This window comes from Gopherus evgoodei, chromosome 7 (genome assembly GCF_007399415.2).
Source record: "Gopherus evgoodei ecotype Sinaloan lineage chromosome 7, rGopEvg1_v1.p, whole genome shotgun sequence".
NCBI classification, from domain to species: domain Eukaryota; kingdom Metazoa; phylum Chordata; order Testudines; family Testudinidae; genus Gopherus; species Gopherus evgoodei.
In genome coordinates this window covers 72623934-72640182 of record NC_044328.1, presented here as the reverse complement: position 1 = coordinate 72640182, position 16249 = coordinate 72623934, and the positions used below count along the sequence as shown (strand labels likewise).

The 16249-nt window shown below is 42.1% G+C and overlaps 1 protein-coding gene across 1 annotated transcript in view; it reads left to right on the top strand.

Moving 5' to 3' along the window:
- Positions 1-16249, top strand: part of TM9SF3 (transmembrane 9 superfamily member 3) — an 85429-nt gene that overhangs the window by 59499 nt on the left and 9681 nt on the right. Inside the window, exons 10-14 of the mRNA XM_030568902.1 lie at positions 10530-10669; positions 13826-13894; positions 14025-14171; positions 14661-14744; positions 15495-15571. Coding sequence (XP_030424762.1) covers positions 10530-10669; positions 13826-13894; positions 14025-14171; positions 14661-14744; positions 15495-15571 — 517 coding nt within the window. The remainder of the gene's footprint in view (positions 1-10529; positions 10670-13825; positions 13895-14024; positions 14172-14660; positions 14745-15494; positions 15572-16249) is intronic.

Below are 16249 nucleotides of genomic sequence, written 5' to 3'. Positions count from 1 at the left end.
AAATAGACCCCAGTATTCTGGAGTCTCAGTTCTTCTGCTGTCAGCAAATAACTGTGAAACTCAATTGCAAAGTCTCTCTTCCTTTAATGGTGGTTCCACATACAAGATGACAACCTACTACTGCACTCAGTTAATATTAGTTCAAGTGGCAGATGTTTGTGCTGTGGATCTAAAGTTGATGTTCCATGTTGATGTTCCATGTCGGTGTCAGTATAATTCCACATTAGGGGATTTCTGTTTTGTTTGCTTTTTAAAAACCTAGGAAATTACAGCCAAAAAAACATTAAAAGAACATTTAAAGGTGCAATGTCAAGCTCTTAGGGGTTAGGAAGTGCCAGAATAAAGTGCCTATACCACCTCTAATTTGGCCCCTTGTATGGATGCATTACATTACAATAGTTTTTAATTATATGACCACATACTATATGTTACATATATGATGGTAGTATGATGGTATAGTCACATACTATATTATGAATCAGGGTTGTGTAGTGAATGAGGCTGTTATTTGTAGGACCCCTGCTTCACTTGTTGCAGAAGTTGGAAATTATGTAGTGAATGAAGGAAGAGATTACAGGAAGAGGATGGTCTTGTGGCTTAGGTAGCTGAATGCTGGGCAAAGTCACAGGAATCTTCCCCACTTTGAACTTTAGAGTACAAAATGGGGACCTGCATGAACACTTCTAAGCTTAATTACTAGCTTAGATCTGGTAACGCTGCCACCAGCCAGAATTTAGTGTCTGGCACACTTTCTGTTCCCCCAAAATCTTCCCTGGGGAACACAGATCCAAACCCCTTGGATCTTAAAACAAGGAGAAATTAACCATTCCCCCTCCTTTCCCCCCAGACTTTCCCCTCCCTGGGTTGCCTTGAGAGGCTTCACACAGATCCAAACTCCCTGGATCTTAAAACAAGGAGGAATTAACCATCCCCCCTCCTTTCCCCCCCACTAATCCCTGGTGAGTTCAGACCCAATCCCCTTGGATCTTAAAGCAAGGAAAATCGATCAGATTCTTAAAAAGAAAGCTTGTAATTAAAGAAAGAGGAAAAAAAAGTAAAAATTAGCTCTGTAAAATCAGGAGGGAAAATGCTTTACAGGGTACTCAGATTCATATAGACCAGAGGGGGGACCCCCCTCCCCCCAGCCTTAGATTCAAAGTTACAGCAAACAGAGGTAAAAATCCTTCCAGCAAAAGAAACATTTACAAGTTGAGAAAACAAAGATAAAACTAATCCGCCTTGCCTGGCTATTACTTACAATTTTGAAACATGAAAGACTGATTCAGAAAGATTTGGAGAGCCTGGGTGTACGTCTGGTCCCTCTTAGTCCCAAGAGCGAACAACACCCAAAACCAAAAAGCACAAACAGACTTCCCTCCACCAGGATTTGAAAGTATCTTGTCCCGCTATTGGTCCTCTGGTCAGGTGTCAGCCAGGTTTACTGAGCTTCTTAACCCTTTACAGGTAAAAGAGACATTAACCCTTAACTATCTGTTTATGACAGACCCTCACAGGTAGCCACTATATTCTCATTTTCAGAGTGCCCAACTGAAGGCATCTGAAGTCTGGTTTACAGATGTGTGAAGCACTCGCAACTAAAGCTGTAAAGAATTGGTATTTTTGGCTTGCTAGCCACCACCACCTGTGGTTTTGTGAATGGTGCCCAAGTCCCCTTGTGAGTTAGTCTTTGGCCACAGCCGCATGTGATGTTATTCACTGAGCCATGTCCATCGTGTGCACTGAATGAACCAGGGGTCCTTTGCGAAAAATAGTGTGTAATCATGTAATTAAAGACTGAATCATAATGCTTACATAAAAGGGGGGTAGATTAATATTGCCCATGCAGTCTTAATTTTGGTATTTTCTAACTTCTGAGTGCTTTACATTGCAACCTTAATGATCTTTTAAGGTAGTTATTTGTATGTAATAACATGTAACTTAGATTTCTTTTGCTCAATTTTATCTTGATACAGCTTGTGTAATACTCTTAAGTACTCTGAACTGCTTAGATTTAAACTCTTCATCTTTGATACGGGTTTGTACGGCACCTAGCACAATGGGATCCTGGTCCATGTCTCAAGCTCCAAGATGGTCCCGCAAGACAAGTAATGAGTAAAATTATGCAGGCTGGGTCTTAACTCAGTTTGAAAACCCAACTTACTACCAGTGTGTACATAGTGTAACACTTCTAGCTCAACTTTTAGCAGGTCAAGTTGTGATTGAGGCAGGATTCCAGGTAACATTATTTATATGCTAAAAACATTTTAGTTTTGGTGCCGCTAATTCTTACTGTTCTGTATATTAACTCTTCATTTGTCCAGATTTTAAGTGTGAACCTGGATTGCTGTTTAAAAAAAAAAAAAAAAAATCTGTATCCTCTACATACCCTCCCACATGGGGAGAGAGTCACTGATCGCTGGTGTGCAGCACTGGTATCTGACAGGAGAGATCAAGCCTCTCTTTCTTCATGGATAGTTTTTTATTAAATTTATCCCTTCTGCATTCGACAGTCAGGACAACACAACCTGCCAGGGGCAATTTAATATTTGTTATGCTCATAAAAATTTTAATTTATCACCTTTGAATGAAGTTTAAGCTACAGTTGTTAGAAAATGTGAAGCCTGTGGAGCTAGTACATAAATTATGTCCCTCTTGACAATGTTTCTTTTCAAGTACGAAAAATTAAATGGTACACATTTAGTCGAGAGCAATATAATAGTGAATTCCCCCTAAAAAAAAAATTACAAATAAAGCAGGCAGTTGTTACAGAAGAGCTCTTCTATGGCAACTGAATCCAGGAGAATAAGTCAAAATGCTGACTTTTAAAGAATGGATATTTTTAGTTGAAGAAATACAGCAATAAAAGTAAAATTAAGAAATTGAACTAACTAGGGTGTTTTAAATAGAAATAATTTGTCTAGCTTTTTAGTCAGTATTGAGTTTTCTGTCTGGAAAGCAGGATTTGCAGTTACAGTAAAATATACATTTTTTTTAAAGTATTGGTTAAAATTGTCCTTTGAATTTCCCTTAGCTGACTGTAATAAAACATACTTTGCTTGAATTAATTTTTAAGGCCTAATTCTGATACCAAAGCATATCACTGCATACCTGCAAAATCACGTACTGCTAAAGGGATAGCTAAGCAAAGTAGCTGCTGTTCCAAGTGTGTGTCACTGTGCATCCACTGTAGGTGAGCATGTGCGCAAAACCAGACTTTTTTTCCTTGGCTAACAGTGTCTGTTATGGCTTCACATCCTCCTTGTGCTCCTGTGCAAGGACATGAAGGACAGAGCAGCTGCATCGTGCAGTTCACTCTCTCCACCCCTGACAGGGAGGCAGAATGCTGTGAGTGTCTGACCCACTACTGCTGTTGATCTTAAAAACGCATCCATTTCCAGACTTTCGGGGGAGAAATGTATCTTCACCCCCACGTCCGTTCTTTTCTTCAATTTGGATGCTCCTAAAAAAGACTGTCTCTATATGTAGCATCAATAGGTACCGTGTGCCTGCTGCTATGCCAGACTCCAAATCCTATGGGTTTAAATCCTACCTGACCTATGATGGCCTTCTCACCCAGTCAGTGGGCTTAGGGTACGTCTACACTACAGGATTATTCCAATTTTACATAAACCGGTTTGTAAAACAGATTGTATAAAGTCGAGTGCACGCGGCCACACTAAGCACATTAATTCGGCTGTGTGCATCCATGGTCCGAGGCTAGCGTCGATTTCCGGAGTGTTGCACTGTGGGTAGCTATTCCATAGCTATCCCATAGTTCCTGCAGTCTCCCCCGCCCTTTGGAATTCTGAGGTGAGATCCCAGTGCCTGATGGGGCAAAAATCATTATCGCGGGTGGTTCTGGGTAAATGTCGTCACTCATTCCTTCCTCCGGGAAAACGGCAGACAATCATTTCGCGCCCTTTTTCCCTGGATTGCCTGGGCAGACGCCATAGCACGGCAACCATGGAGCCCGTTCAGCTTTTTTTTTTTTACTGTCACCGTATGTGTACAGGATGCCGCTAACAGAGGCATTACTGCAGTGCTACACAGCAGCATTCGTTTGCTTTTGCATAATAGCAGAGACGGTTATCTGTCGTTCTGTACTGTCTGCTGCTATCATGTGTGCGCCTGGCTGAGGTCGGCCTGGGGGCGCAAAGGCAAAACTGGGAATGACTCCCCGAGTCAATCCCTCCTTTATGGTTTCTAAAAATAGAGTCAGTCCTGCCTAGAATATGTGGCAAGTGTACTAGAGAACCAGTGTATCAGAGAGCACAGTTGCTCCGTGTCAGATCCCACAGAAATGATGAGCTACATGCCATTCACATGTACATTCCCTGCAACAACCCCACCCGTTGCTTCCTTCCTCCCCCAAGCTTCCTGGGCTACCGTGGCAGTGTTCCCTCCATTTGTGTCATGAAGTTATAAAGAATGCAGGAATAAGAAACAGTGACTTGTTAGTGAGATAAAATGAGGGGGAGGCAGCCTCCCGGTGCTATGACAGTCCAGGCAGAACATTAAGCGGTGCGGGGGAGAGGAGCCCAGCATCCCACTGCTATGATAATCCAGGCGGTACAAAATCTTTTCTTTACACAGGAAAGGGAGGGGGCTGATGGAGCTCAGCCCCCAGTTGCTATGATGAGGATGGTTACCAGCCATTCTGTACCATCTACTGGGAATGACCGGGAATCATTCCTGTTTTTACCCAGGCGCCCCTGGCCAGCCTCACCTGAGGCCAGCCAGGAGCACTCACGGGCTCAGGATGAGGACGGCTAGCAGTCCTGCTGCACCATCTGCCATCAGGGAAGGGAGAGGAGCGGATACTGCTCTTCACTGCCACAGCATCGCGTTTACCAGCAGCATTCAGTAGACATAGGGTGACATTCAAAGAAATCAAGAAACGATTTTTCCCTTTTCTTTCACGTGGGGGACGGAGGGAATAAATTGTCGAGCTATACCCTGAACCACGCCGGACAATGTGTTTGACCCTACAGGCATTGGGAGCTCAGTCAAGAATGTAAATATTTTTCGGAAACTGCTGTGGACTGTGGGATAGCTGGAGTCCTCAGTACCCCCTCCTTCCCTCCATGAGCATCCATTTGATTCTTTGGCTTTCTGTTACGCTTGTCACGCAGCACTGTGTAACCTGGAGATTTTTTTCAAATGCTTTGGCATTTAGGCTTCTGTAACGGAGCTCTGATAGAACAGATTTGTCTCCCCATACAGCGATCAGATCCAGTATCTCCCATATGGTCCGTGCTGGAGCTCTTTTTGGATTTGGGACTGCATTGCCACCCATGCTGATCAGAGCTCCAGGCTGGGCAAACAGGAAATGAAAATCAACAGTTTGCGGGGCTTTTCCTGTTTACCTGGCCAGGGCATCCGAGTTCAGATTGCTGTCCAGAGCGGTCACAGTGGTGCACTGTGAGATAGCACCCGGAGGCCAATACCGTCGATTTGTGGCCACACTAACCCTAATCTGATATGGTAATACCGATTTTAGCACTACTCCTCTCGTTGGGGAGGAGTACAGAAACCGATTTAAAGAGCCCTTTATATCGATATAAAGGGCCTCGTGTGGACGGGTACAGCGTTAAATCGGTTTAACGCTGCTAAAATTGATTTAAACGCGTAGTGTAGACCAGGCCTTAGTCACTGTTTGGAGGAGAGTTACATTCCCATTGTATATGGTATGTAAATCCTTCTCAAGGAGTGGAAGTCCAAGGGTTGCATAGCTGAAATTGCATCTGCTTAAATAATCAGTGCATGCTACCTTGGATCTGGAGGAGACTACTGCCTCCAAAGAGCAAGAAGGGTCATCTTCAGCAAGTGCTGCTTGGGCGGATGGCAAACTCCAATGTCAAGCTGTGGCAGGAAAGAAAACGCCATCCAAATCTGCGTTCGCTACGTTGACACTGACAGCCTCAGCACAGGGACCAGGGACTTCTGTCACTACACTGGTGCCTACTGATACGGCACCAATCTCAACATCAGCACTCCCAGCTTTGACAGCTTCAGCATTGGAGCCAGAACTGGTGCCCCAACGTAAGGGTGAGACCAAAAGGCACAACCAAATGGAGCTCAGACGTGGCTCCCAGTGCTGGGGCAAACAATCCTGAAGGAGAACGAGGAACAGCACTCTCCAAAGAGAGTGCCTTAAGTCTTCTACTGAAGTAGAAATGATGTTCTGCAAACCAGCACCAGCAAAGACACCAGCACTGACCACTGTGGCAATTACAGGCTCAGTCTATGTCTTTATGGATTCACCTAGATTCTTTACAGAGACTTCTTCAGCATATTGCCACGTCACCACCATTCAAAAAGTACTATTCTTTGGTCACGCCTTCTCCCGAATGCTGAGCAGGGATGTCTTTCCTCTACCTTTTATAAGAACAACCTGAAAGCTGGTACTGAGCATTTGTCTCTCACATGATGCTGACGCAGTGGAAGTCTGAATAGCAAGGAGCTGACCAGGGCATCTGGGGCAGTACCATTTAATGTGCCAAGCTGACCATACTGGTCTCACCAGGGACCATCATCTCAAGTATCCCAAAGCAGATCTTCCTGCCGATCCAGGAAGAGATCAGGCTCCCTGATGACATAACTACCTAGGCCACTGACCACTCAGGAGCTAGGAGCAGCAGAAAAAATCTCTAATTTCCAATAAAAGAACAGTTATCGCCTGATGAGGGAGCTGCACCAACCCCTGCCTTGGCAGGTGACTATTTTGAGCCCTTTCAGGCTCTCCTGGTTTGCATTGTGAAGACCCTGGACATAGAGATGGTTATATAGGAGAGCTCTCAAATGTATGGTATCCTGACCCCATCAGCCCCAGCCAGAATTGCCCTCCCTATTAATGAGGCCATATTAAAGCTGGCCAGGGGTCTGTGGCCAGCACTAGTCCTTGTCCAGATGGTTGGAAGAACGCTATCAAGTGTCCCTGAAGAATTTTGAGAACTTTATTCCCCCCTGGGCCCAGCTTCTTTAGTAGCTGTAGCAGTGCAGGAGAAGTTGAAATTAACAAGAGGCACACCTGGGGACATGGACCCCAGAAGTTAGAACTTTTCAGGCACAAAACCTACTCTTTTTGGTTTCGCTGCAACTCTGGGTGGCTATCAGGCAATGCTTGCCAAGTATAATTTCCTAATATAGAGCAGGGTAACTCCTGTTCTGTGCTACATAACATGATGAAAGAGATAAGGAAGATTATTAAAGAACGCCAGATGGTTACCAGAAGAGTCCGCAGGCAGTCATGGGTGCTTCTGACATGGCTGTGACCATGAAACGAGAATCAGTCTATTAGCCACTGGGCAACTGAGAAATCCAAGATATCACCCAGCACCTCCCACTCAAGGGGATGGAGATCCAATACAAGGGCTGACAAAGTGCTCCACTCCTCAAGACTTGAGGGCTACCTTTGAGGTCACTAGAGATTTATACACTAACCCCTTATGGGAAGCCCTGCAAATATCAGTCTCAGCAGAGGCAGCTGGCTTACCCTTACTCCCAGGACAGATTAGCCATAGTGGAAAAGGCCACACTACCAGAGGGCACCTCTTCTGCCTCCTCTGTCCCATATGCCACCCAGTTAGCCAATTTGATGGAAGTGTCAGGAGCCACATCAGTGCTAATCAGGAGCCATCTTGCCTTGATCCACAGATCCAGTTTGTCCAATATCACCTTGGGCAAATGGGTGCTGATATAGTTTCTCCTGGCTATCCCATCTACTTCCACAGCCTATGTTTCTCAACCCCCTTCCCGTTCCCTTTTCAGGGGCCATTTTCATGAGAGCCTGTTACAGAAAGTGGCCTTGTTGCTTCATCTAGGAGCTATAGAAGAGTTTCCAGAATAATACGAGGGGAAAGACTTCTGTTTGCAGTACTACTTTATCCCAGAGAAAGATGATCTGTGTCCTATCCTAGACCCTGAGACAAACAAATACATAGGCTGCCTCAGATCCAGGATGGTGACTCTTGCCTCTATCATTCCATCTCTTCAGATTCAAGACTGCTTAAGGGCTCTCAACTTATAAGGTGCAACTTTCTGCATAGCCATCTATCTGGCCCACAGGCAGTGCCTGAAATTCACAGTGTGATCAGGTCATTGCTAGTACAAGATACTGCCATTCGGCCTCTCTGCAGCATCACGTGTCTTCACAAAATGCCTGGTGGTGGCAGTGGTTCATCTTAGAAGACAAGACATTCACATCTATCACGTAGATGACTAGCTGATCAGAGACTGGTGACAGTGGGAGACAGCAGCGAGTCTGTAATGTGCTATCACTTTTGGCCAGAAGATATTTAGGCACTTGTGACTGAACTTCCCCTATATAAGACAAAGGTGGTCCTAAGACCTCATCCAGAACTGATTTCCCAGGTCTCAGATTTTCATCTGCACCAATTTACTATCTTACCAGTCTGCTTCCTTATAGCCACATTGGCACTGAGAGAAAAGAAATTGTGTGCAGGACTTTGTTTTAATATATTGACAGGACTAAGCCATTTACACTGTTGCCCAATCTGTTTCTGGCTCTGAGCTCTAAAAGTCAAGCTGTTGCATCTCCAACTGAAAAGCAAGTCTCACTCACTCCACTAGAGCTCAGGTGATCTCTTCAGACATGTGCTAGTGTCCGAGATCTTCGAGATGGAGTTACCCACTGACCTTTGTCAAACTCTGTGTCTGGACTTAGCTGCTAGGCAGGTGCCAAGTTCTGGAGAGCAGTACTTCTGCTGGATTAGTCAAACAGTGAAACAGCTCATTCCCAAAGTTCGAGGGGACTTGCCAGTCAGCTGCAGTGGGATCTGTGCTGACACATACTCAAAGAACCAGTTAGCGTAGGGTGATCGTTCTTTAAGATGTCATCAGTGGGGGTCTGTGACAGGGTGCTGGGCAAAGGGTTGCTGATTTAGCCCTCTGTCACGCCAGCTCCCATTTAGGGGAATAAATTAGAGCTGGCTGGAGATAATCTGGCCTTAATTGGGGAAGCAGAGAGAGCTGCCACCTAATTGGCCTGGGGCTGTATAAAAGCCTCAGGGAAAGGAAGCCAGGGGAAGAGCAGAAAGAAAGGGAAGAGGCAGGAAGTGGAAGCAGGGAAGTACCTCTTCCCTCCCTCCTGTCTGCAAATGGTGAAGGACCAGCTATACATGGTGAAATGGTGGTGGGAACAAGTGTGTAAATAAACTGCACCTGTGGTTACTGACCCCAGGGTCTCAGAGTGACGTTATGGACCTAGCAGAGGCAGGAGCCAAGGCAGGCCTGCCACGCTCTGCTACAGGATCCCACAGCACCCCCCCCACCCAATCTCTGCTGTTTGGAGTTCTCAGCTACCACGGGCTTTGAATTGCAAGGGAACTGAGGGAGGACATGGTTACTCCACCTTTTATGTCCAAACACGAAGAGGCATAGGTGCATGCACAGCCCCAAAAGACATGGGTATTCAAACAAAGAAATCCAATCTTGTGCACGTGCATCTACAGTGAGATTCACACTGACAACATCTTGAAGAACCACAGTTACTATAGTGTGCGAGTAATCCATTCTATTTTTACTTAGAAGTACTGTATCTTAGAATGTTATTGAGTAATTTAATATATTTCCAAGTAGTTTCATAGTTTTTTATATTCAAGAGTTACATGATTAGGGAACATCTTGCTGAGTATTTTTATAATTCCTTTTTTTTCCCCCACTACAATGCCCTTTCCTTTCATGAGCAGAAAAAAAAATTTCTTGTATATAGAACTGGAGATGGTTCACTCTAAAGTCTTCTGAGGCACACTTCATTGGAATGAGGCAGAATAAAGGGCATGATTTTTCTTCACTGTGCATATGCAATTGTACACTGATTTGTACATGTATTTTTTGTTTGTAAAGTGGGTAACTGAACGTGCAAATAATCAGTTACCTGTCTGACCATTTGTATGTATAGTTCAGAAAGTCTGGTCCCAAGTGTCAATTTGAACAGCGTGATATGGCTTCAACATTGTGGTTTTGGCTTTTTTGGAAGACTTTTACAGATCCAGAATATTGTAAGCAGATTTTAAATTTAACTATTTTAAATGAGTCTAGTTATCAGCTAGGTAATATCTATTCAGGGTTAGTGTAGTTAACTTTTTGTAATCAGAGAAGTTTTCTGACACTAAATTCTGATACAGCGAAGCAGAATAAAGGGTCCAGGTTCCAGTTTTTCAGTGTACAATGTGAACTTCACTTTAACCATTATAAATAGAAGAGACTGCTATAAATTTGTTCCAAACTCTTTAAAACATAGCAGAAACTGATTAATATTTTCAAACAGATACAATTTTACTAGAGTACATTTTTCTTTTAGCACCTTCTTCTGTTAGATTTGCCATGGAATAAAACACAAATATTGCATCTCAACAGTCAAAAAAGTAGTTTGGATGTTGGCTAATGTTTTATAACTAGGAGTTTGGTTCAGCATTGGTACAACATACACACTTGTGCCTTGTTACTTTAGATGTCTCTTTAATTTCTTTTCTGTGATCTCATACCACTGTTTATTGAATTTACAGGTGGCAGTATGCTGTATCTGTTTCTTTGTTATTCTTCCATTGAACCTTGTTGGTACAATTCTTGGCCGAAATCTCTCGGGCCAGCCCAACTTCCCTTGTCGTGTCAATGCTGTGCCTCGTCCGATACCGGAGAAAAAATGGTAAAGAGAAGTGCTTATACATTGTGTATTCACTCAAACATAAATGTGTTTAGAATTTTGAATGATACCAATACCTCGGAAATAATTTTAGAGTAGCTTTTCAATTTATATTTAGTTCAAGGCATGTGTATGGGGAAAAAGCTTCTCAGGAAGCTGATTTAAGTTTCTGCATTAAAGCATCTCTTTAAAGGGATTGGATGGATAAAGGTTAAAACTTTCAACTTGAAGTCACTAGTTTGTGGTACCATTCCCATTCTAGGTAGATAGGTTTCCCCAGAAATCAAAGTTCCCACCTCACTTAGCATCGTTGACAGATTTAAGACCAAACGGGCCCTGGAAACTGAACCTGCTTCACCCTTGGAGGTGGGTTTCTCCCAGTTAGGGCCGAGAGACATTTGGAGGATGTTGTTGGGGGCAGCTTGCATTGCCACTACATGTTTTTTGGGTAAGAGGTTTCTCTAGGCCATTAAGTTGATATTGTTCATGAATATTTCTTTTTATGTGAATATAAAGGCATCTTTATTTCCAATAAATAGACTTTTTTTAGCTTGTAGCATGAATACCATGAGTACAATCTCCTTGCCCTGTTAGCTTCTATCTAGTGAGGAGGAGAGAAGCTGTGGAAATAAAACTGTCCTCAAAGGATGGGTTTTATTGATTTTATTCCTCTCAGAAGAGTGGAGTAGTAAAAATGAAGGGGATGGTGGAATATGTTACACCCACAATCTCCAGGAAATGCAGTGTCTTGAGTTAATGGTGTGTTGCTCAGTGGAGAAGGTGAGGTTTGATTTATACTGCAGCCCATATCTTGGAGAGTGATGGATTTTTCTGGATCAGGATGAGAAAAAGGAATAAGATACTTTTAATGAAGGTAAAATTGTGGGACCATCAACTTAGACAAGTCTCCCTATAAATAAAGAAGGAAGCAGCAAATTAAATCACTAAATTACCTCTCTAGTTAAATTCAGTATCAGTGTGGGTAATATGAAGGGGTCATCTCTGGTAAGTGACAGTAATATCTACAGATACTGAGTAAAAAGAACAGGAGTACTTGTGGCACCTTAGAGACTAACAAATTTATTTGAACATAAGCTTTTGTGGGCTTATGCTCAAAAAAATTTTAGTCTCTAAGGTGCCACAAATACTCCTGTTCTTTTTGCAGATACAGACTAATATGGCTGCTACTTTGAGATACTGAGTATTAATTTTATTCATAAGTTTGTGGCATAGAGTCACTATCGCATTACATAATTCCAAAAATTCTGAGCTAATAACTATTTCTTTGTAAAATATTTTCCTCATAAGTATTGGTCACTCAGATGCATGATCACTGTCTCTTGCAAGACTTTTGTGGAAGTTTGGGTTTAAACACATGAATTACATTGTTAAATGTAAGTGCAGTAAAAATATATTTCAGTAAGGGTCTGTCAAATGATGAGTTTAGGCTATTAATGAGGAAAGTATTAGGACTGTCGATTAATCGCAGTTAACTCATGCAATTAACTCAATCACGATTAAATATTATATCTATATATATATATGTATGTATGTCTATAGATAAAAATAGATTAAATAAATCCTTGTAATGCCTAGATATGCTCAATCCTACATCAGCATAGGGAGATGGACTAAAAGACCTCTCAGGGTCCCTTCCAGTCCAACATTTCTCAATTTTGTTGATATACATACGGCTCTCGCTACCCTAGTCTTGAAAATGAAGCACATTTTTTAGTGTAATGCTAATACTTGAGATGGTGCTACACAGTGAATGAAGACTCACAATGCCCTTGTGACGAACGTGTATTCTGATATTAGGGATGGGGAAAGGCACACAATCTGTGATTTGCCTATGGTCACAAGACTTATCTGTGGCAGAGATGGAAATAAAATTAGATTGTCTGATGCTTATTCTTGTGCCTTAACCACAATACTATCTTATATTATTAAAAGTGCCCCATAGCTGACTTGCTCAAATATATAGATAAGTTACATTGATAGCACTTAGAGCAAGGGTCTCACCCGCAAGGTTATTGTCTGTGGCCTGCGAGCTCCTCGCCCCCCACCCTCCCCCCAGAGCAGCTCCAGCCTGATGCACACCGGTGGCAGGGCAGGCTCCCTGTCTGCCTGCCCTGCCCTGTGCTGCTTCGGGAAGCAGAAGGAATGTGAGAGAGGAGAGGCGCAGGTGTGTGTGTTGCTGTTGCTTCTGGCACCACCCCCAGCATCTCCCACTGGCTGCAGTTCCCTGTTCCCAGCCAATGGGAGATGCTGGGAGCAGTGCCTGAAGCAACAGCAACACAGGCTTCAGGTTTCATCCCCTGGACACTGGCTTTGGACTTCCGCCTAGGTGGCGGGGCTCGAGCTTGGAAAAAATATCAGCGCAGCCACCAGCAAGGGCTGGTAGCTGTACTCTGAGGCCACCAAAAAAAATTGTTCTGAGAATCCCTGCCTTAGAATATGTGCTATTTATGCTGAACAATCTTTTTCACCTTGCATTTAGCTGTGATGCTCTCTTCGAGTACTTTTTCCAGACCTGAAAGATTTGTCTCACCAACAGAAGTCAGTCCAATAAAAGATATTACCTCATCCACCTTGTCTCTCTAATGTCCTAGGACCTACACATCTACAACTACACTGCATACAATGATGGTAGATAGCACTTTCCATTTCAGAATTATTTTTACATACATTACATCATAGGGATTTTGTGGGGCTTTGTTACCTAGGTAAGTATTATGGGTAAGATTTAAAAAAAAAAACACAGGAGGCTGTAGTCAGGCTTCCAAATAAGTGGTCATATGCTCAAAAGCAATGAGGTCCCATTGACTTCATTTGGCACTGCTGGGGTGCTTTGTCCTCTTAGGACCTGACCCAAAGCCCAGCTTAAGTGAATGGTGTTCAGCATGTAGACTTCCCATCAGGCATGAAGACTGGCATGAGTCTCTCACATGTTTTAAAAATCTAAGATTATTTTCTTTTTGAATACGATGGGTCTAGAGAGATTTATGCAGAGAATTTGTCCGAATGGATGCCTTTAATATGGCTTTTTTGGGTTTTATTAAGTGTTCCACTATTTGTCTTGGATATCTTTATTAATGAAATATAAAACTATAAATTTATCTAATATCAACATTGATTGCTATTTCTGTTATTTTTCAGGTTCATGGAACCAGCTGTTATTGTTTGCCTAGGAGGAATCCTCCCTTTTGGATCAATTTTCATTGAAATGTGAGGAGTTTTTTTGCATGGAATTAAGTTAGCTATTGCTAGTAAATATATTATGCCTGATCAATTGAAACTGCTAAAAACGTGTAGTTACGATATAATAAAGTTGCCTATTTCTTTCAATTCTATTTAGGTATTTTATTTTCACTTCATTCTGGGCTTATAAGATCTACTATGTTTATGGCTTCATGATGTTGGTGCTGGTTATCCTCTGCATTGTGACAGTCTGTGTGACCATTGTATGTACGTACTTCCTGCTAAATGCAGAGGATTATAGGTGGTAAGTACCATTTTTGTTCATAAATGTCCTAATAGTGTACTATCTCAGAATCATAATACAGATTTGCAAGAGACTTTACCTATTGAAATAAAGTTTCTCTAAACACAAGTGGATTTTTTAAAAATCACCCTGTATCAAGCAAAGGCTGACATTAGAGTATGAATTGTTTGCAGTGTTGTTGTAGCCATGCTGGTCCCAGGATAACAGAGAAAAGGTAGGTGAGGTGAGTTCATTTGTAGTAAGAGCATGTTGATTACACACTCAAACTGTGTAGCCTAAAAAAGATACATAAAACAGAAGCTAATGAATATTTGATATTACTGACAAACGTTTTCCTGGAAGCCTGCTTTTCGCATGAAGCACAACATGTTTAGACAAGTAGATTTTTTTTTCTGCTGCAGATTTCTCCTGTACCATATGTTTTGTTGGGGAAACTTATTTTGTTTGGTCCATATCTGGTGGTGTGACAGACTTGTATGTGTTTTTCAGGCAATGGACGAGCTTTCTTTCTGCTGCATCAACTGCAATCTATGTTTACATGTATTCCTTTTACTACTACTTTTTCAAAACAAAGTAAGTGGTGGTTGTATCTTGTACGTCATAGGTCAGCATTTAGCAAATCAAACATTTAAGCTTATTTTTAATTCTTTTGGTCACTTTGGAGTAACTGGTATATTGAGAAACTAAAAAAAAAAAAAGACTGAAGAACATAAGGGCAGCCATACTGGGTCAGACCAAAGGTCGGTCTAGCCCAGTTTCCTATCTTCCGACAGCGGCCAATGCCAAATGCTTCAGAGGGAATGAACAGAACAGATAATCATCAAGTGATCCATTCCCTGTCACCCATTCCCAGCTTCTGGTAAACAGGCTAGGGACACCATTCATGCCCATCCTGGCTAATGGCCATTTATGGACCTATCCTCCATTAATTTATCTAGTTCTTTTTTGAACCCTGTCATAGTCTTGGCCTTCACAACATCCTCTGGCAAAGCGTTTCATAGGTTGACTGTGCGTTGTGTGAATAAATACTTCCTTTTGTTTGTCTTAAACCTGTTGCCTATTAATTTCATTTGGTGACCCCTAGTTTTTGTATTATGAGGAAGAGTAAATAACACTTCCTTATTTACTTTCTCCACATCAGTCATGATTTTATAGTCCTCTATCATATCCCCCCTTAGTCATCTCTATTCCAAGCTGAAAAGTCCCAGTCTTATTAATCTCTCCTCATACGGAAACCATTCCATCCTCCTAGTAATTTTTGTTGTCCTTTTCTGAACCTATACCTGTGGTATAAATTACTCTCTCTCTCTCTCTCTTTTTCAGAATGTATGGCTTGTTTCAAACATCATTTTACTTTGGTTACATGGCGGTATTTAGCACAGCCTTGGGGATAATGTGTGGTAAGTTCAGAATATACTCAAATCTGCTACGTGTATATCATAAATTCACAGCTCTCTATTTTCAAAATGCCTTGTAAATAATTTTACTTCTGTATGTATTATTAAAGAAAACATACTATCCTTGAAAATAATCTTCCAATTTCTGGCTTATATGCTTGGTTTTTCATTTTATACCAGCCTAGTAGAACCACATTTGCGTGAACTGTTTTTTCAGAAGTGAAGACACATCTCCTATGTGCTATGCAGAAAACAAAAGACAGGGCTGAAAGAATAAAATAATACTATAATCAAAGGTTGAATTTCTAACACACCTGAGCTTTTCACAGTGAATTCCATATTAACTAGAGTCCTTTATCTTTTTCAGTTTGAGATTATTTCTTTAGCATCTGAAGGGGGAGCTAGATTTCCAGGCATCAATTTAAACTGTGCCCTGAAACTCTCAACTCTATTATTTATTTAATTATTTTTTTTATTTATTTATGAAATTTGAAAATGGAAGTCCTTAGTTCAGAATGGTCAGTTGAACAAATACTTCTCATTCTATTCACTGCTGACATACTCTCCTAGTACTAGGCTGAGGACATGAGCCGCAAGGATTTTCGGCGCAGGCACTGAGTGAGGAAGATTCTGCCTTGAATTGTCACCCAGCAATGAAATGCATGAGCCTCATGTTGTAAT